Raw genomic sequence first — 22,225 nt, 5'->3', positions numbered from 1 at the left:
CACGCCCCCTCCCCCCTCGCTGACCCGCAGCTGCTGGCCCCGTAACTGGCTTCCACGCAGGGCTTTCAGTGCCTCTCCACAAACGTTTCCACCCGCTAACGCTCATGCTACAAAACCTTTTCATTTGACAAAACCTTCTTGTACATTTACAGCATACAAAGGGAGCAACTCCTCAAACACCGAAGCCTATAAACCCTCCCAGCCACAGCCTGTCCAGCCCGGCAGCACTGCCAACAGGTTTTATGCACAGCCACGCAGGAGCAGAGGGAGATTTCTTTACCCCAGCAGGGGCAAACTGCTCAGAGGATTTGCTTTCACAGTCACAACTGACCTAAAAATTCAAGAACCACCCCAGCGAGACCCATTGCCCCGGCCCCAGCCCCAGTCCAGGAAAGTGGCCAACAGCAGGTTGCTGCAGACAGCAAACACCTTCCTACAGTGGCATTTTAGCTCTTTTTTTGGTTTGAACAAGGTCCCACCCCAAAATGAAGCTTTGAAAGAATTACACGCTTCTCATAATGGTGTATGGCCTTGAGACATTGCTTCTGGCAGGGATGTGCGGAACCCTTTGGGAAGCACCATCATGTACGGCAGGGTCACTGAGGCTTGTGTTTCAAAAAGGAGATGACAAAAGTGGTCTGAAACAGCTCTTTGAAATGCCAAGAATTATTCAGGTTACTCATAATTTCATTTTTTAACTGCAAAGGATTCAGTCTTTGTTTTTACAGATGGCTCTTTATTCTTTTCCTGTCTATTTTCTAGAAAGCAGGACAAAGGAGAGGAAATAAAACATGTTTAATCAAAGCCATCTCCAAATAACAGACTAGGAGTGTACTTAACACACTTGGTCCACAACATAAGTAAAGAACCAAATGCCTTTCTGCTTAATGTGATTATTCACAGGACTCCAGCTGCCAAGGAAAGATCTCATCTTCTTACATGTAAGCATCTTTATGCACTGTAAGAATGAGATTATCAAGTAATCACTATAAAAATGAAGTATCTCTTTTCAGGGCTATGTCAGTCGCTTTTCTTGGCTAAATAATTTTATGCTTTTATATTAATTGATTGGAATACTAATAAAGTGATTTACATTTATACATGAATGCATGTGGTTTTTCATGGCCAATCTATAACTTCCCAAAGACAAATCTGAAGGCACATAGAGACAGAATTGTCAGAATGTGGGTTTTAAATGGAGTACATACGGGGTATAGAAACTATGGAAAAAGTAAGAAGTCTGAGTGATGGGTACTGATACACATCGACCGTGACTATTCTTTCCTTTATTTTCCCACTCCAGAGATAGATGGAAGCATCTACCCCTGATCCCCTAAAACTTCAGCACAGAACTAACTGTTGGGTCGGTTACTCTCTGCCTGCAAGCAGCTGCAAACATACAGATTTGAAACCGGGCATCAAGACAGAGGTGCTTGGGGTGGCAGTCCCAGGGTGCAGCTCATCTCTGCTCTCATTGCAAACCAGCAATGCCTCCCCAGGGCACGTGGTGTTACACAAGTGGAAATCAGCTTAGGTTAGGCTTAGAGATGCAGATACACTGAAAACTGGTGAGATTTTGTACATCGCATTCATTAAAATCTAAGTCACCATCTCCAATTAATTTCTTTAAAATGTTTCTGGCTCTTGAGCACTAATCAGTCATTTGAGAAACTGGCTTGCACTTGTTGTAAGCGCACAGGCGAGCCCCCAGCTCCTCGCTGCTCACGTGCATCGGGCGGGAGTTTGCAACGAAATTAAAATCACAGCTGCGGTTTGCAGAGCTCAGAAACATATTGCACATATCTATTGGGTATTTAACCCCAGGTAAACTGCTCCTTGTTCCTTTAGGAATTGGGAATCCAAGGTCTGCTGCTGACAGCCCCGTGGGAAGGGGTGACTCCCACCTCCATCGCAGACCAGTTACACAACTGGGGTCCAAAAAGGAAGATTTTTATCCCCAAAACCTGACGGGCAACGTTAGCAACAGACATGGCTCACTGCACAGTGAATAAAACTTGCTGGTGCCATCCAAACAGCCGCAGAAGGAGTTAACGGCTTCCCCTACTAGAAATATTTCCTTGCCATGATGTCTCACTTCACACTGAACATTAAAATATTTTTCCACAGTTAAAGTGATGCTTTGCTGAGATCTCAGCACATGCAGTTGGGTTTCCATATATTTGTATAAACAAGGTAAACTTGAAACGTTTGTGACTGAAATTTTCTCGTGACTTAGTGGTCATTAAATTCTTTATAGTCGTATGTTGTGCATCCAGTCAGGCCACTGCAAGTTGGTAATGCATTGATGGTGCTCTGACTGCCTGTGCGAGGGTTTTTTGAAAAAATTTTAAAATTTCAAGTGAAAGTGGTTTTTTTCCCTCTCTCCACTTCCCCTGTCATACTCCTTTTTCGAATCCTGAAAATTTGTCAGGAGGAAAGGCAGCCAGCTCTGAGAGGGTGCCGCTTAAAGGCAGATGTCATCCCAGACTGAGCAAATATCAAGCCAAGAGGAAGTACAAGGCTTAAAATGAGAATCGTTTTAAATATGAGATTGTGATCGGGCACTGCAGCAGAAGCAAGGACAGATGAAACTATCATCTTCTAACTCTTCACTGAGAGGCAAAAAACTGGTAGTCTGGAAACGGTGCCTGACACAGGGTGACGGGGAAGGAGCAAAGACTGCCCTGCCACCTGCACCGACACGTGCTGCGTGACTGCTGGCTGGACTCAGGCGTGCACAAAGCACCCCAGATTTCTGCAGCACTTTTCTTTGGGAGGAACAATCTCAGGGATGAGACATACTCACACATCTGATTTGATATACGTGTGATCTTGCTGGGTACATCAGCTCAGTGTAGCATCTGCCTGGAGCTGGAGGATGCATCGCCTGCCTGTTAGATCCCTTAGGTGAGCCCTGCAGCTATGGGAAGCTGGTTTTCACTCTTCAGTTTCCCTTAACCCTTGCATTCCTCCTGGCTGCAGCTGCTTGCTTGCTCTCTGCCTGGGGCTCTGCATTCTCCCTCCATCTCCACTGCACAGCAGGACTCACACCCTGGCCCTATCAGGCTGCAATGTTGCAATCATTGCACTGGGCAGAGACCAGCAGGGACATTCTCCACGTGAAAAAGGGTCTTTTTTCTAAAAATACCCAACACAACGGAGCTGGCAGTGCAGAGGAGATGCTGGAGCATGCAGCTGGAGCAGATGTAAGGTGAGCATAACCCTAAGCCACTTCCCAACACCACTGACTGGCAGGAGCTGCTTTTGCTGTAGGACACACTCAGAAGCATCTTTATATTCTGAACAAATAAGGTCATTTAGGCTTGGTTTAAAGACTGGGAAATTGCAAACAGCGGCTTTGGTAATGGACACCGGTTAAATTTAACCTGTAGATTCAATTACAATCCATTACACAGAACAAATTAAATCAATGCCACGTTAATGCTGCAGCGGATTGCACCGTGCATCCTGTGACAAACACCACTGCAGCAGCTGTATCAGGAAAGTCCTGGACAATGGCAAGCAGCCACATCACAAACTGACATATTAGTATTCTTTTTTTTTCTCTTTCCTTTTTCTATTGCTACACAGGTTAATGTGGTTGGTCAGAAGAAAATTATTTTCCACAAGAAAATTAAAATGGCAGACCTCTGCAACTAATCCTTTGATGAGACAGTTTGAAATGAGATGTTACTTGATATCAACTGAATCAAGCGGAAGCAAGGCACTTTATGTACTGTTTCTGTAGGGACCTCTTTATCTTGCCTGTTCTACCTCTCCTCTGTGAAGATCTCCCCTCCTTTCCTCACCATTTTCTAAGGGGAGAGAAAAGGTCCTAACAGCACCGAAATGAAGAGGAATCATCGTTTCCTTTGTTGTGGAATGAGAATTTTTCCTTCCGTATCAATTCATCAGTTTTGAATTATGCAAACTTAAATAAAACAACTCCCACCTCCTTGCAGCAGGAAAATCTTTCCCCCAAAACCCTGTGATGCTAAGATTACCTTCCCACAGTTTAATCTTTTGCTTACTGTTACTGTAGTTATTTCCTTTAACAGGTATAGCCTTTTTGCGCTGGTGATTTATTTTCCTTTCTATTATATTTTTCTGGTGCTCTTTATTGGCGGCTTTCAGTCACTTAAGGCACAAGTCTCAGCCAAATGTCTGGTTTCCGTCAATCGTAAACTTTACCTTTTTCTTTACCTTTTCTTTTTCTTAAAGCCAGAACTAACTCTTTCCTTACATTGGTCCTCGCTACACTCCCACCGCCTTCCCTTTGAATTGCTCTTCACACCAAGACTTCAGAGAAATATTTCCTCTACCTTAGTGCAACCTTATCCTTGCAGTCATGGAGGAGAGGGTTGCCCATGAAAGGGAGAGTGTGAGGCAACCCTACAGCCCGCAGATGCGGAGACCTGACCCAACTTCAGCGCAGCAGAGGATCAGCACACAGCCGCCAAGCAAGACCAAGGGTGTATCCCGCGGCATGATGCACTAACAGGTACCGGACACCTAGAACAACATTGCTCTCACCGGCTTTACAGTCTTGATTTATAAGAAAATGAATGCACAGCAGCACTTGCTTTTTATCACAAGCTTTCAGGAATCAGTAAAAAGAAAAATAAAGACACGAACAGCCACAGCTTGATGGGTGCATAGAATGATAACTGGAAAGCAAGGAGCCTCATAAACCAGTGCAACTGTGCTGGGAGCTCAGGGTAATACTGGAAAACCAGCCACATAATTCCCCAAAGCAAAATCATTTGGCTGAACCCAGCAGTAATTAGCAATAAGCAATCTCCCTGGCTAGGCTTTGGTCAGGGGCATGTTTCATTTGTCTGCTAGGATCATGCCTAAGATCTCCTCTTCCCTTTTTTCCCCACTGATGAGGCTCTGCTGCCACAGCCATATGGCTCAGACCCCAATCCTGCAACCACCCAGCTACACGTTCGTTATTTGTGTGAACATCATCACTGCAGGCAGTGGGAGAGAAGTGGGGAATCCCACAAGTACATACAAGATTGGGACTACGCTCCACCCGCATATAGTCTCTGTTACCCTTGATGTTAAAAGTTTAAATCGCCATTAAGATATAGAAACAGGTGAATGCAGAGATGCTTTGGGCATTGGGCCACTTGGATGTCCCAGATCATGCCACAGCCTCGACCACCAAAAAAGCAAGAGGTTAAGACATACGCCCAAAAACGCTGCAAATGCACACTTACAATTAGAGGCCCCCTGTTGTTTTCACGGTACTTGTTCTGGAAGAAGATATAAACCACGGTAGCAGCCAGTGAGTAGAGGAAGGCGAAGACTGCGATGGTGACGAAGAACTCTGCCGAAGAGGAGAAGTCCCCTATCAAGGAGAGCTTTTCTCGGCGTTTGCCTTCACAAGTGGGAACATCGAAATTCACTTGATGCAACCTGGAAAACATCCCAAAGAGCAACAGGTGAAGTATAGAAAAAGGAAACTGTTGCCTGAATAAAGATATAAATACATTTGCTCTGTCTCCCTGTCTCATTCCTGATGCACATTGATCCCCTGCTTGAATAACTGGCCCTATAAGTAGTCTTGTGGGCTGTGCTCTTGCGAGCTGCTCGTACACATGAGGTTACTTCCATGTGAGCATCTAGGTGAGACTGCAGACCTGAACACATCTTTTAATTAAGCTCAGAGAAAAGTTGATGTTCCAATGGTTTGGTACAACCCTCCCCTTCCTCTCTGGGGTTTTGCCATGGCAACAACTGAAAAAGGATAACCTGAGAAACAATTTGATTCTCGAATTCTGACAATCAAGGCAGCAGAAAACAGGTCTTATCCTCTATATTAAGGCCACAGGGTATCTGTATTTGGAAGCTCACAACTTCCTTATGTAAAATAGCTTAGTGCACAGCTATCTGTGGCTGTTAGCCCAAGGGGCCATGAGCCATATAGTGCCTCTACATTAAAAGCTTTTGAAACCAAGCTGCAGCAGAAATACACAACCTGGGCCAAAGAAACAGTCCGCGTGCCCTGGTTTAAGCAATCAAAGCCCTAACCTTGTACTCACGCACCGTTTGCAATCAGCGACCGAGCTAATAGGTTTGTGGTTCTGTCTGGCAGCTCCTGCCAGACCTTTCTTTGCTCTAGTAATTTTAATTTTGATTCAGAAAGAGAAAGGGGATCCTTGGAGGGGGTACTTTGGCTGGTCCTGTTGCATGGCCCAGATTACCAACAGTGGGGACATGGGGCCCGATGAGGGATCACGCTGTTCTGCTCTGCACAGGGAGAGTGGAGGGGACGAAGCCAGCAGCAAATTAACAGCAGCAATTAAAGAAGTTATGATCTGGTGCAGAGAAAGGATGAGGCCTTCTGGGAGACATTCCTCTGCTCAAGAGCAATTAATGTGTGCAACAGCGAGCCAACGGCAGCAGCAGCCGTGAATATATGACTAAATAAAAAGTTAGGTCCCCAGAGGAAAACAAAGTACTCGCAGTAGAAATCACAGAAGACGGATTAATGGACGTTGGAGGATTGCATGACTTTTTGCTTTTCCTGGTCCAAACTAAATGTACCCGAACACGGAGGCAGAACTTTTTCATCGGCGGTTGATGCGTAACGCCGGTTATTTGCCTCAGGCATTTTCTTCCCTGAGCTTCTGTCGCTATAGTAGTGGTGGGATGAAAACAGGAGATGCATCTGCCTAGATTGCGGAGATGAGCAGCGGCTGACTCGCCTCCCCTACGCAAACACAGCAAAGTCTGATGAAAACTGTACACGAGAGAGACTCTAATGCTCATGATCAGACAGTTTCCTGACTTGGTTTCAAAGCTTCCCGGCATCAGTGCCCACACACTTTTTGTCAGGGCTTATTGTTCTTTCCTAAAGGGGGGAAAGAACGGGGAAGGAAGATTTCCTAGCGCCTGTCATGCCAATTCTGCAGCTCAGAGAGAAAGTGGCTTTGTTTTAGCCATCATTAGGATTATGGAAAGATTTGAAATGCATGATTTGCATGGTCAGAAAAGAAAGCTTTCTCTGCTTTCCTCATGCACAGCTGCTTGGGCGCTGTATTGACACAGAACAAAACTGGGGACTCCGTCCAAAACCCCTCGAAAACAGCGGCAGCCTCTGTGGAGTTTTGGCTCAGAAAAAAACTTGACCCCATCCCTCCTTCCCCAGGGGAACGCAATGCTGTGCAGCCAGAGCCTGTGCCCACGGTCCTCCTCAGGTCCTATCTTCAGGGCTTGAGGCTGGGTTCAAGCCAGGTTTCACCTTCTACCCAGCCCATGGGGCTGCAGCCCAGGCAGGGAGGACACTACGATGGTGTGCAGAGCCAGAGCTGGGGACCACCCTGTGCTCCCATCTCCCTGGCAGACCCAAGGTCCCCCAGTCAGCCCAGACTTTGCAACTGAAAGGCGTTCAAGGTTGGGTACTTGGGGTTTTTTTTTTGTTTGTTTGCTTGTTTTTTGTTGGGTTCCCCCCCTGCCTCCAACCACCAGATGCTTAAGTAGCATTTTCTGGTTCTTAAATAATTAACCATGTTTGCTGTGTTTGAACAGCCGCACTCAGGTACCGCAGCTGCTTTTTAAGGGCCCCGCTGCGGGGTACAGTATCTGCCTTTCCAGCTGAGCACAGCGAGAAGGTTCCGGCCCCTCAGGGGAAAGCCAGGCTTTGCTGCGATGGTGGGAGCTCCACGGTTTTATGTACCACCTCACACTGCAAATGGGCTTTAGGGAATTGCTCTGGCCCTCACATTGCCTTCACGAGCACTATGGAACTGAACTGAGCTACATTAAATGCAATCCGATTGCTTTGGGGAAAAAAAAGAACAAGGCAGTTCTGCATGCATTTTATCATGTAAAAACACATCTTTAGAGTGGTGGGGTTTTTTTCTCCCCTGGAGTCCTGAAATAGCACACTGGGCAACGCATGGTATTGCAAGTACTAGCTCAAACTCCTGTGCATACCAAAGATGAAACAACTTAAGGAATGTTTCTATCAAGATTTAGACCAGGAGTTGCTGCCCACCCCCTGCACCTCTGACTGGCCTCAGTCACCACAGCCCCATCCTAATCACCGACAACCCACCAGTCTTTCTGAAACATGGTAAAGTGACTGAGATCACTTTCCCTTTCTATTCCCTGTTTTCCTGACTGCACCTTACTCCTGAATCATGATAAGCCAGAAAAAAATGTTCATATATTATATTAACATCTCAGTCGTATCTTCCCAGCAGTGCTTTTGTGGCCAAGCATCTGTCAGTGATACCAGATCACAGAAGCCTTCTTCCATCAAGTTATTTTTATTCGCTTGCTTTTCTTTTTAGATTTCCCTAGCCTCTAAGAGGATGTGCAGTAATTTGTGCCTCTTGTGGCCACCTCACCTCTGCCCAAACAACCGAGGTCTCAGTTGTGCAAAGGGCCCCAAAATAGACCATGACTCAGTCCTGGGAAGAGGAGACGGTGGCAGGGAAGAGAGGTGAGTGAGCCAAGCCCTGGGGCGGTTAGGGTGGATGCTGACTTCGCAAGATGCGTTTGAAAAGTTTCTTTAAAGCAGGGGAGGATCAGTGACAGAAAATCCAGTTTCACTAATCGAAACCTCTTTGATCTGGAATGGCATCTCAGAGAGAAAGCTCTGATTTTTCCACCGATGTTGCTGAGTCAGGCTTTCTGGGGGCAGGATGGCTTGGTGACGATTCTCAAAAAATCAACTGCCTCTACCTCTGCCTCCCACTTTTGATGTAATTCTACCTGTTCCGCCTCTTACTTCCTCTGACTTACTCTTCTTTCATCTTCTCTTATTTCTCATTCTTTACACCCCACCTTTTCCTTCAAGTCATCCTTGGCCGGTGTGTTCCTTCTGCTGCTTCTCTATCTCCAGCACCACCCCTGCATTTCACCTTTGCATCTCCATTTCCTAAAGAAAATCAGGAGCCCCGAGAGTAACCCTTTGCAATCATGCCCTTTGCATTTTGTTAACATCTGAGCAACACTGTTGGCTGCATTAGCAGAAGTGATTTTCACTGACTGATGGACAATGCAAATAAGGAACACTTCAGTAACAAATTTACCTAATTAGAAAAAAAAGTAATGGAAAATCTTTCTCCCTTAAGTTCCTCCAAAAATGAGCTGGACAGTGCTTTTTGCTTTGTATTATATTAAGTATTGTTATTAATTCAGAAATAAAGCTGATGCCTCAGGACTGTGACCTTGCACCCCAGGCTCAGCAGAGCAGCGCTGAGGTCAGCCTCCCTGCTCATCGCCACCCACACCATCCCCTTCGCCTGCTGCGTCTGTTTGCTAACAACAGCCGCCATTGCCGAGCCATCTGGGTCTGAATTCCCTCAAATTCACTTGAATCTGAAGCGAGTCCACCAAAGGCAGTCAAGTTTCACTGATGAAGTCACAGTCATTAAGGGCTTCTGAGGTTTCTTCTACCATTTGGCAAACTTTCCACTGCCGTGGGAAATAGGATGACGAGACAGCTGTATTGTCTAGCTTGACAAGATCAAAAGAGGGCAGGAATGTTTTACAGTGAAAAAAAAGGATTTTTACATTGTTCCACAATAGCGAAGAGCAGTTACATTTTCAGACACTAATTACCCCTGCTCTGAAAACAATACATGGAGCCAGACATGCCGAACAAAGCTACAGCTGTTACATGTGCGTGGGGGAGCAGAAGCTGTGCTCTCTCCATGTAAATGTGAAGTTGCCTTCCCTTCCTAAACTTCCCTAGTACAATACTCAAGCCACAATTTGCTTTTAATTATAGCCCCTCTTTTTTTCGAGCAGCCCAGTCTACCTGCTGATCCTCGAGCACAAAAATGGTCAGAGCCAACAGCCCCAAAGACCCGTCTTGTCCCATGTCCCACTCTACCAGCAGACACAGATGAGCCCAAGCAGAAAAGTACGCACCAAGTGATCTAATCTTGTCTGACTCACGAAACCTCCCCCTTTAGCAATGCACACAGGGCTTAGGCTTGAAACCAACAGAACATGCAATTAACGGCAACTATGTGCTCAAGTATTATTGATGAACCGGCACAAATTTCCTCTCCTGGGCTTTGATCAGTGCCTGGATTAATAAATATTAGATAAAGTTCTGCCTCCAAAAATTCTCAATGGGGGTTAGTGTTTCTCCATTCCTTTACTAGGATGTGGGGGAAAAACAGGCAAAAAAAAAAAGCTATCTGTTTTGGCAGGTTGTCCTATTTTCTGGAAATAGCATCTTGTAATCCACCCCCCCACCTGTCTACGACATGCTTGAGCAAAATCTGCAACACCCACACACGTGCTTGCAAGAATCCAAAGATCCATTATCCTTCCATTGGGCTTTATTTCCCCCTCACTTGTTTCTGGTAGTCAAACTGTCAATTTTATTTACTGTCTGCAATGCAATGAAAGAAATACACCACTGGAAATTAGTTATTGCAGGTGGCACTCGTGAAGGAATCTGCTGTGAAATGTTTATCTTGGCTGACAACCTCCAAAACGAGGGAAAAATGAAATTTCAAAATACAGTAGTGAAATGCTAAAATGCACAGGGCCCCTTAGCAAGTCAAACTGCTCTGGCGAGGCACAAGAACGTGACAGGGGCTTGTCTTCCTTTCTCTGGGATACGAAGTCAAGGCGTTTCTTTTCGTTAGCCCTGGAAACACTGCGGCTCCCTCGTTTCGGAGGATTATGCTGATGTGCTTCCACACCAGTGCCTCCAGCCAGTCCCTGGGCAAATCTTCTCGATGTGCCAAATATGGCTTTTTTTGCAGGTTTAGTGGAAGAACGCTAATAAATGGGAGCCTTTCCTCTCACATTCCCATAAGACTTCCCTAGAGAGATTACCTGCATGAAGAAAAATACTTTAAAAGTAACCTTTAATACTCAGGTGAAAGTAGAAATCTGCCTGAGAAGGAAAGGTCTTTTCTTTAACCGAATCGAGGTCCATTGACTCTTCCAACACTCTTCACAGCCTGTTCTCAAGGAGGAAGCAATGCACACAGTGCTCCTCACTGCAAAGAGCATTTCCCCCGGCGCTGGGCATCCCCACATGCTCAGTGCTAAACCCTGGCTATCTGAAAGGTTGCCCACACAGCAAGGATTGGGCTTCCTTCCAGCCTTCGGGAGGGTGGATGGAGCTGAGCTCTGCAGCTTTCTCCTCCTCCCCCCAGATCTCCTCTCCAAGGACAGACGCCAGAGGAGGAACCCTGCAGCAATGAAGCCGTGCTACAAGCTCTCGTACACACCATGAACTCTTGCAGAGGGAGCCCCTGCTAAGCAGTTGCCCTCAGTCCATATTTTTTGCTAATTATAACCATTATCCAGTAATTCCCATAGGATCTGAATCTTTGCACCCAGGCATCCTCAAGCTGTTAAAGTCAGGTTTTTTTGAGGCAGCCAGCCTGTTAATACCACATTTGATCTGCTTGAAGTCATTAATGCTCAAGTGCTCTCCAGCCCTTCGAAGTCCAATAGCTGAAATGTTAATAGAGCCCTGGACAGCTGTGGGGATGCGATGGGCTTAGCCCAGCAGTGGGACAGCAGGTACCATGGAGGCGGCTGCTCCCTGGCCCTTTTACACCCGTGATGTTCTGGCAAAACCAGAGTTTTCCACCCCTTTGCTAACAGTGACAAGACTGTTTCTCACTCCAAGCCTGCTCTCCGACAGCTCTTTTCCAAAGATGAAGAAATTACCATTTACTCAAGCATTCCCGTCCCCCACCTTTCCCACTGCCCATCTGCCACGATGCACGTCCCAGTGCTGCCTGCATATGCCACAGCCATTCGAAACTGTGAGGTGCTTATCGATATTTCCTAACTGTCCCAGCCATTTTCCATACCTTACTCTACTAGCCCCCAAAAAGCAACACCAGACTCCCCAGCATCCAAAGGTGCCTTCAGTACCCTCCTTTCCTTGGTCTCCTCCCCTTCCAGAGCAGCAGCGCATTAGTTTCTACCACATACCTATCCCTACGAAATCAGTTTGTTTTTCTCTGGAGACAGGAAACAAAAATAAAATTCCCCAGCTGCCTCAGCAATCCAAGCTTGGTCTTTTGTTTCTTTACTTTCTAGAGGAAGAAAGAATACCGTTTGCTGATCAAAGAGTATTTGAAAGTATTTCACTTTGAACTTCTGTCCTCTCAGTGAAACCTCTCAATTTCTTCCATAAAAATCCCAAAGCCTGTATCTCTCTATAATTATTCAACACTACCAGTAGTTTCACACAAATACATACTTCATCTTGCAAACATTTATTCCTAACTCCTGTCCTGGACATTTGAACATCCTAAAGATGTCCCCTTTGTCACAGCTGCCTTCAGTGGCTTATACCCATCCAAATGCATGTCCAGAGCAGCATCACCAAAATACCCCAGAAGATGCTGCTGGGAAGCTGACCAGGAAAGCTGTAGCAACCTATATTCTTCTCTCGTTTATGTCCAGTCAAAATAATGGAAAGTATTTCCCCCCTCCCCCCCCATATTTTCAATTTCGGAACTTGTCAGATTCCCAGCCCTCACTCGCACATAGCTGTTGTGCAAACATTTGGCCAGTACTATTTTCCTACAGTACTGTTTTTAATAGGACAAGCTGTCAGCCACAGTTGCTGTCTCGACACACCACATTGCGTGCGCCGCACTGGGAGAGGTGGTAATTCCTCCAGCGCCGGCAGCACAGAGAGGGCACGCTGCGATGCCTACCCAGAGCATCACAACACGCACGTCCTCTGCCCCAGCCCTCTCCACCTCACATCTCTTCTCCCATTAACATAGCAAGTCAGAGACCCTCTGAGATGCTGGGGTCTCTGGGAAGGGAAGCTACGAAACCCTTCTGGATGGGGTCTAAAGACAATAGGGACAACCCCGGTGGTGGTGGGGAGAGGGCACCAGTGCCACGCCTGCAGCTTGGGATCCTTCTTGCAGAACCCGCTCCCAACGATTGTGTTCACAAAACTCTTGGAAAACAGCCTGCACAACAGCTTCATCACACTCCCGGAGGAAGAAACGTCCCGGACGCGTGCCAGCCGTAGCAATGAACCTCCCCAGACTGTGCGCGTAACAGCAATGCAAACTCTAGTACTCCACCGTAGCACCAAAAAGGAAATAAAACGGCTCATTATAGAACACGCGCCGCTGGGAGCGCTCGGAAAGCTGAGTGGGTGATCCCGACCCCACTTCCAAGCCTACATCCAGACCCAGATTTATCTCCCAAGATATTTTTACAGCTCTTAGAAACACACGCTTTTCCTTGCTGTGCAAGCAGAGCATAGCATTCAAAGACATGCTCTGCTGGTCTTTACAAACCCAAATATCTTCTCAGATTGGGCACTTACATTCTCTGTGGTACAAACTGGTGGTATTGCTCTCTGATTTCCCTTCACCGGACTATTTTCTTGGGGTGAACTGCTTCCTAGTCACTGGGAAGCTTAGCTACTATCTCTGAAGGAAGGTAACCCTTGACTCTCTTAAAAAGAGTCATTGTGTCCGAGGAACAACGCAAATTAGGAGGCGTGGAAATGCCACAGGCATGCATTTGCATTGCCACATACACAACTGTCCAACGTTACCTGGTCCCACCATGAGATCCTGACTGAACCCGTAGCTCTGATGTCCCTCCTGCCCTCTCCTCTGGACAAACACGGGAATCGGCTTCCAAACTAACAAGCCTCTGTCAGAGCAGAACAAAAGCATTCATTTGGAGAAAAATCTACAAAGATCTAAACATCTAGAGATATAACATAAGCAATAGAAAGCATAAAGCAAAGGCCTAAAAAACAGTCATTGAGTCTAATAAGACTGTTTCTGGGAAGTGGGTGTGTCAAACCCCCGGGCAGTGCATTTGTGTGGAGCGATGTGGGACTGCTGAGCCCCCCTTCCTGCACCTCAACACGCTCTGCTGCTGCTCGCATTGCTTCATAGCATTCGCACCACCTCCAATTCACCTTGCCTTCCACAATCAAATGGGCTTCACAAAAAATCAATCCAAATTCTTGGGCATCACCTGATGTTCAGCCAGAACCACCTGAAAGCATAAATCCTTTGCCCTGGGAAAGCAGGTTCACATAGAGTTTAATCTAGGTCTATAAATCCTGAAAGCAGCAATTTCACCTCCAAGACCAGCTGAGATAAATGCAAGAGTAATTACAGAAGATGCAGCAACATTTATTCCTTTGCATTGTATTTGAACATTAACTTTGTATTTTCCCAAGCATATTGTCCTAGGGTACTTAAAGCAATCGAATTAAGTCCTCTGTAGAATTTTACAGCATGACTCCAATAAACCTCCCAGTCAAAACATTTTCATTCGAAGTACATGTCAAATCCTTTTCTCAGGGAGCCCAGGGGCTCACTCGCAGGCTGAGCAGCACACAGGGCAGGAGCCAAGGCAGACCTGCGGGTCTGTTGATGGACCTGCGGACAAACTGCCGGCACCTTCACACTGAACAACCCATGAGGTGTCGCTTCTGGGAACCCAGACAGGACAGCGAGAGGTACCTCACTGAGTGGGGCTATGCTGGATGGGGTCGGATGCCCACCCTCTTCAGAGTCTATTGAATAAGAAGAAATATTGCATTAAACTCTTGGCAAATAAATTCATGTAGAAGCCAGGTGCGAGAGGAGACCAAAGACATCCCACATATCCAGTTCCCTATGGTCCTGGGGAAACCTTCAGGGCTGCTGCACAGCGAATGCACATTTGGGAGCAGGGAAAAGGGGAGGGACGTGTGTTTGATTGTCCCCCAGCTGGATCACCACACGCCATCCGGGGATGGGATCAAATGCCAAACAAAGCAAAGCCAAAGGGTTTCTGCTTTGGTTGCTTCTGTACTGCAGCATGAAAACGTGCAAAAAGAAATTTGCAAGGGAAGTTGTAAAAAGCCTGACTTTTAGAAGAAGCCTTTGTGGCAGGCACAGATAAAACACTATCACTGCACAATACCGCAGAGACTAGTCATGAATATATATTAAAAATTCAAATTGTGGAAAAGCTGCATATATTAACAAATCCAAAAGTGACTTCTACTTTAAGAACAATTTTGGGGTAAAGTATTAATGAAGAATTTTTCTGGCACCAAAACAGTGTTAAGCATAAAACATAGCCTCTATGAAGCAAAATAAGCCAGTCTGGATCAATACCATCCAAATTCATCAAGAATCCAATTGTTTTGAGTACCAAAAGAAAAGCTTCTACAACTTCACAAAAATTTAAGCAGCAATGTTCTCCCTTCTCTGCAGCAGACACCATCTCCAGAAAGTTGCTACCACTTTCCTTCCTCATTTACTTCCCAGCCAGCTGTGTGTCCATGAGCTCTGTGTTCATGCAATGTTTGTGCATGGATGTTCATAACAGAAGACAACAGCTGACCAGTCTGAAGAGTTGCAAAGCAAGATAAGCCTCCTCTATGGCCCCAGTTCAGCACTCAGATTGCTTCAAGTTTTAAGGGATTAAAAACTACGAAGTGGAAGCTGGAGAACACTGAGGATAGCGGCAACTGTGAAGACCTCATCATCCGAAAAAGTCGTCTTGTCTGCAGAGCTGCTGCCCCATGACAAGCCTACTGGCTGGAGCAATCAGCCTCTCCCTGGTTGTGCAACGGACCGGGGATTTTACTTGTACAAATATTGGCAGCCAGACCTTCTACTCAAGCAGCATATCATTGCACACAGCCCAACACACCAGCGGCATGAATGAGCAAAGACTTTGCCACTTATGTAGCCACCCTTGGGCTGTGGCTTCTTGCCTGTGTACGAAATAGTTTGGTACAGAAGCTAAGCCGTTCTCACCAGCTAGCAAATTGTCAGGGGCAGTGGATGATCTCTTCCGTCGTATGACACAGTGCATCGGTTGTGCTAAGGACCATGTGCACAGGGTCAGCCTCAAAGAGAAGGTGAAGATGTGGCTGTTATCAGATTTCTGGTGGTTTTCTATAGATCTCATGCAGGAACAAAGAATCAAGTGACTGGAAGCATCTCCCAGTCCCTCTCTTGTACTTGCATTTATCCGCAGTTCAAACAAAAGTGTAAACTGGCAGTAATAGCCATTCTTTGGCCAAGTTGCCAATCTTGAAGATTTCTACAAAGTGGGTTTTGAAGACTGTAATTGGGGTCAGGAAGAAGCACTCAAAACTAGAAAAGCCACAAAGTCATCCTTATTTTTACCTGTTTTAATCAGACCAGCAATGATTTCATCAAACTCCCTGGCAACAGGAATTAAATTGTACATTGTGCTCACGGACAGCCACTACTGCAGTCCACGGCTGTCCAAGTACAAAAGCACAGGCATTTTCTCCCATTCTACTATTCTTTTGGTCTAAAAAAAACATCCCACAGGAGCAGAGAGAAAAACCAAAGACACTATTCCCAGAGCCAGTGTGGTCCTTGAAGACCCATGGGCACTGGAGAACACCGATTTGCAGATTTTAATTACTTCAGTAGCCTGTAGCCATGCACAAGTAAACAAAAGTCATATCAAGGCTCTGAATTATGGCATTCACTCTCTAATAATAACAACTAGAGCTGGCTACAAAAATGTGAAATACTCTTTCCTATGAAGAACTATGGTCACTCAAAGCTGAAAAGAACTATATTTATTCTGCAGAGCTAGATCACCTTTTCCCCATCCCAGGAGACAATGTAAGAGCAAACAGCTCTAAGTCAATAGCTCATTGATTAGAGCGCTCAGCTTGGCTATGCGAGCTCCATGTTCAGGTTGCTTATGGACTTGCTTCAGTACAGAGATTTCACCAACGCCTCTGATGCCTTCACCACCAGGGAAGCCATGTGCTGGGGCCATACTTTAAATAGCTCAGAAAGTTCTTGCGTTCATGTCACTATGGAATAAAATTTTTTTACTGGCTTTCCTTTGGAAAAAAAAGATTTTGAAAAAAATGGAGATGCAATTTTCTGGACAGCCCTATAAATTACCTGAAAGTACAAATCACAACTAAGAAAAAAAAAAAAGGTCTGTACTTCCTAGTTAAAAATACATCTTAATGCTTCAGTCTGCTTCGCATCATTAGGTCACATTAAATATGAAGAGACTTTTGTGAAGGTGTCACAATTAGAGATATCTGTATCCTGAAGGATTTATTGCCTGAATTTTGCTCAGCGGGATGCAACATTAGGCTCCTCACTCGCATCATTTCCAGTTTCCACTAACAGTAGTTAAAACCTAGAAGTCCTTGTTAGGCAAATCTACTCAACAAGAGGTCAAAATTAGGTATAAAAAGCACTGCTGAGATCAGGGTTTGAAACTGTTGTGGAAGGAGATAATTAAAGCCATGACTGAGCCCTTGGCACCCATCCTAAAGAGCCAGTTTATATAATCAGGGTATTGATGAAAATCTCCAGCTTCACTGATGTATTATTGAACGCCTTTCCTCGTCAGTTCAGCTGTTAACCCCAGACCGGCAGTGCTAGATGAGGTGGTCACAGCTTGGCAAGAAAAGGGACTAAATTGATGCAGCTTTCATGGACCGACCGATCGCAGAGCCAGAAGGGACCATGCGAGCATGCAGCCTGTGCTCTTCGCTGCTGAACTTCACCCGACCATCCCTGCGACTCCTGTTTGTGCAAAAGCACAGCTTTTCAAAAGGCACCAAGTTTTGATCTAAAGCGTTCCAGGATGGAGATTCCTCCCTTCATTAAGCTGGAATGGGTCATGCAGAGTTTAACCAGCACCTCTCACCTTCCCGGGAGCTCTGCCAAATCTGCCTGGGAACCAGGGCATCTACATTTTGACACAGAGCACACCTGAAGCTAGCGCAACTTCTGCTGGCTTGCTTTTGCTTCCCTCTACCCACAGGAGTGTTATGAGGCCACAATTTGCCTTTGCAGAAGGGGCATCTTCTGTGTGATGAACACGTGCAAAATAAAACGTGAACCTTAGGGAGTTTAACTGACTAGATGACTTTATTCCTTCCTATCTCCCACCCTCAACTGGTACGGCAGTTGAAGACAGCTGGGAGGAGAGCCTGCCATAGTTGCCTGAAAGTCAGCATTGCAGGCAACTACTTAGTTTAAAGACTTCCTATTTATCAGCAGCTCCTGGTCTCCCAGCCATAATAGACATTTATAATCTTTTGGCCAAAATGTTTTCCGCTGAGTTCTGAAGCAAGATTTACTACGAATGGATAATAAAAAAAAAAGAAGGCTAGTACACTCTGGCACAGAAATGTGCTGATATTAACAGAGGCTTTTTCCAAAGAAAGATAGTTGCAAAGCACAAGGAGTTAGCTACTTTCTCCTTAATTATAATCTGTAGCTTCTAAGTAGGCAATTTAGATCTGGCTGTCATATTTCAAATGAAAGACTAGCCTACCCATCGCATGCAGATGAGGCATACACTTTAAAGGGTGCTCAATGGGAATGTCTTTATTCAAATGAGATGCTCAGAGAGTGAATGAAAAGCTCCCATAAAATACAATTTCTTTTTCCTTCAGAAGCAAGGATTACTTCAAAAGACAGTTTTACTAGCACACTGGAAAGATACTAATAGGTGATTTAAAATAAAATGGAAAACAACATTTGTTTTGCTCACTGCTGTGATACAAAGACGTGCACAGACATATTCTTCCATCAGGCTCTCACGTTAGCACCACCAGGCAATCCCATTCTGTCCCACTAGTAACTACGGCTCAATTCTCCTAACACCTACGCACATACTTACCTTAACCATTGGCCTAGGTGAGACTGCATTTAAAATTTAATCATGTGATCCTCTGGGGCAATATTTTCCAAGTAGCTTGCAGGATGAAAGCCACAAGAAAAGGCAAGACATACTCCAAATAAATTCCCATGCGGCATTTAACTTGGGGATACCCTGTGTACGTAGGCTGGGTTAAAGCACCTCCAAAAACTAAAGGCAAAGACTTTCTAGCTCAGGATCTGCCTCGAGATTTAACAGACAGCACACTTATGGGATTGTATTGACATGCTCCTCCCTCCCCATCGCACGGCAGACCCGTGCAGCCCAACCCCTCTGCCCCTGGTGCTCACCCCTACCAGCATCACCCTGCAGCCAGGGTCCGAGCAAGGCATTCCTCCCTTGGTCAGGACAGGGATTTGCAGAAGTGAGATAACCACAAAGCAGCAGGTGATGATATTGGCAGATAATACCTCTGGCTGGCAGTGTGCTGCCTGTCTGTGCAGCACAGCATCATGAGAGCATTTCTGCTATGCAATGTTTCATTTAAATCACTAGCTGAAGTCCAAACATTTCAGTGCAACTCTGCCAGTTACGTGAAAAACATTAAGTTTGTGACATGAACAATTATATAGCAAAAATCTTCAGTACAGACTCGGTAAGTCAAGCCTGACAACTGAGCTGGCAACCAAAAAGTTTACTTTTAGGAGAATTGATTAAAAAGCAGCTTACAACCAGCAACAAATATGTGCACAGCAGGTATATTATTCAACCACTTTCTATCACAGTAAAACCAATAAATAGCAAAGTACATGATAAAAATGTTGCTGGGATCAGAAGAAAATAATAAACAAACAAATAGGACCTTCACCACAACCCTCATTAGAGAAAAAATATTGCTTCAGGGCACTTGGATGTGTGACAAATATATTCTGAAAGGGTGATGGACTGCAAGAGTAACAAATAGTTCCAAGATGCTGATTTCCCCCCCCACACACTCACTCAAAGAATCATTACTGGGGTGAGGGTCAAGTTGATGAACAACCTAACGTGTGCCAAATTTGCAATAGATACTGTACCAAGCACAGATCCTAATGCTGAGAAAAACTGCTGGTGTGGGACCAGAGAAGTTTTTTCCATATATGAACTTGTAAAATTTTTGAAATACATATACAGGTATCCAGAAGAAAGGCTGATTTGTGTTTTAAAGCATGAAGAGGTAAAGAAAACCTTTGTGATAAAACTAGAAGCAGGCAGAAGAAATGAGAGAAAACTTCAGGTCGTTATTTGAAACAGCCTTACGAAGATCGGCTTGGACATGGAAGAGTCTGGCAGGACATGCAGAAAAGCGTGGCAGAGCTCCAGGAGACACTGCTGGGGGTATTTGGACTACAGGTTTCTTTGCACGATACAGGGTGACTACAGGGTCACAGATCTGGCTTGCAGGAAGCTTAAACGAATCGATGTACTTGTAGATGGGAAAAGCATCCACCTTGCCTCTTATTCCAGGAGAGGTTGGTGGAGCCAGATTTGGGTTCAGTTACTCAGCAGTGATGCTGGAGGGACTCCTCTGCGGTTACTGCACCCCGGGAGCACAAGCCCAGAGCAGGAGCCCTGGCTGGGGTACCCTCAGATGGGGAACGGCTCTGCCTCCCCACGCTCCTGCCACACGACAGCCCCACACAGGTACCCGCTTTTCTCTGAAGGGATCGCTTCTCCCAGCCCTGCATAAGCACCACTCCACCAGATTACTCCGATGGTCTTCTCAAGTGATTAATGTACTTCTCTGTATTTCCTCACTTCTCAAAGGGCAAATGAATCCAGGTCCAGAATTAAACTGGGAAGAGAATGTGATTCTGGCAGAAATGAGAAGCAACCACCTTGTGCAGGGGGTTTCTTTGGGTTGCTTTTTTTTTTGGTGCTCCACAAGTTCCTGCTGCCAGAGTTACAATGGCAGTAATACAATGCAGGAGCCAAGCACAACTATCATCTTACCATAACTTTAATAACATAATATTAATTCTTTCTTGATTTTTTTAACTGTACCCTTCAAAACTCCCTGTCTGCTGGAACTAATGATTTCTCTTGAATTCATTTACATTGTTTACTGGAGACTTTTGCAACTTGTAGGTTGGGGCTGAGAAAAATCTCAGTAAGAGAGTATGGAGATGCTCCTTGGTTTGCAGGAGCAGCTGGAGCTACCTGCTGGCTGTGGAGTGCAATGCTTTTTCAGTACATTCAGGACTGTCCTGGGGCTACATGAATCACTGGTTTGAAGTCTGCTTGGCAATCGGTATGTTTTAATCACACATCCCCAGACCCCATCAGCACCGGGTTTGCCCTCCTGCATCCTCCCTTTCTTTATGTAAGGTGATGGGCCCCAGAAGCACATGGTCACAAGTGAGATGCCCCCCCTTTTAGTCTGGAAAACTCCCTCCCCATTCTGATCTTCCTTTAATGGGAACATTTTCAGGGTCCTTCAATCTCATTTCCAAAACATCCAAGTCCTCTTGCTTTGCCAAGCTGTCCTGTTGAGCCTTACAATTTTGTTTACTTGCTTAAAGCTCTTGACACTTCCTCATCGACTAGCCAAGGTCTAGCAGTTCAACTTCTATGAGAAGAAAACAAAACCTCAAACTCACAGCAACAGGAATGAAAGCAGCTGCTAGCACAGCTGCATGGCTTTCTTCATTTCAAGTCATGCTGGAAGGCACAGCTCAAAAAGCAGCGCTCAGGTATTCGACTGCTTCAGTGTCATTGCTGACAGCCCCAACAGCACTACAGTGTCCGATGCTCGGCAGCATCTCTCCTTCCATCTACACCTCCCTCAGCTGTCAGCCAATAATCAGAACTCTGAAGGCATTTGAAAGGAAAATGCCACATGCATATGGACTTATTCAGACCTGGATGCAAGACAACTGGTGGGAAATTCACCCTACCTACACAAAGCCTACATGCAGGCAGATGAGCTTCAGGATCACAGTCTTGATGAGGGAGCCTGAACATAAAATGTGTCTGCCTGTCCCAAGGGTATCAACTGCTCTAATATGAGGTATTACCTTTCCCAACTAAGCTCACTTTTGGTTTTAGAGCATCCCCTCTCCAATCCATCGAAGGAACAGTGGAGAGAAGTGGAAAGAGCGAATGTATGAGGAAGTCAAGGGAATATTTAGATGAAACAGTAAAATGACACCAAGTTCCACAGGTAGCACCAGGCCAGATTCTCCAGGCACACGTTTGCTATCCCACATAGTCTGTACATCTTTGGACACTTTTTGCACGTGCCTCAGTTTGCATGCAAAGTGCCAAATTGCACAAAAATCAAGTATCATCATGTTCCTCCCAAAACGCCAGCTGGCTAAGTGTCATCTCCTTTCTCACCTGCAAATTACAGGTATGTTGCACCATGTGGCCAGCCATCCCGCTGTACCTGCCCTACACCCAATCTTCAGGTGCAGGTTCCTCCTATGTCCCACTCTGCTCTGAGCACACCCAGCCACAGCTGGGAGCCACAGACAGTGCAAGGGCCAGCTACAGCCCAGTTGGAGCTCTTCTGCAAAAAAAAAAAATCCTTTTTTGCACCATCTTTCCAACAGGCTGGAATGCTACA

At 45.6% G+C, this 22,225-nt stretch overlaps 1 protein-coding gene across 1 annotated transcript in view; it reads right to left on the bottom strand.

Moving 5' to 3' along the window:
* Positions 1 to 22,225, bottom strand: part of SYNPR (synaptoporin) — a 45,426-nt gene that overhangs the window by 6,592 nt on the left and 16,609 nt on the right. The window contains exon 3 of the mRNA XM_009582904.1: positions 5,226 to 5,424. Within this exon, the coding sequence (XP_009581199.1) occupies positions 5,226 to 5,424 (199 nt within the window). The remainder of the gene's footprint in view (positions 1 to 5,225; positions 5,425 to 22,225) is intronic.

The sequence above is a fragment of the Fulmarus glacialis genome, unplaced genomic scaffold (genome assembly GCF_000690835.1).
Source record: "Fulmarus glacialis isolate BGI_N327 unplaced genomic scaffold, ASM69083v1 scaffold22128, whole genome shotgun sequence".
NCBI lineage: Eukaryota > Metazoa > Chordata > Aves > Procellariiformes > Procellariidae > Fulmarus > Fulmarus glacialis.
Note: the sequence above shows the minus strand (reverse complement) of the source record. Positions and strands in the feature narration are given on the sequence as shown.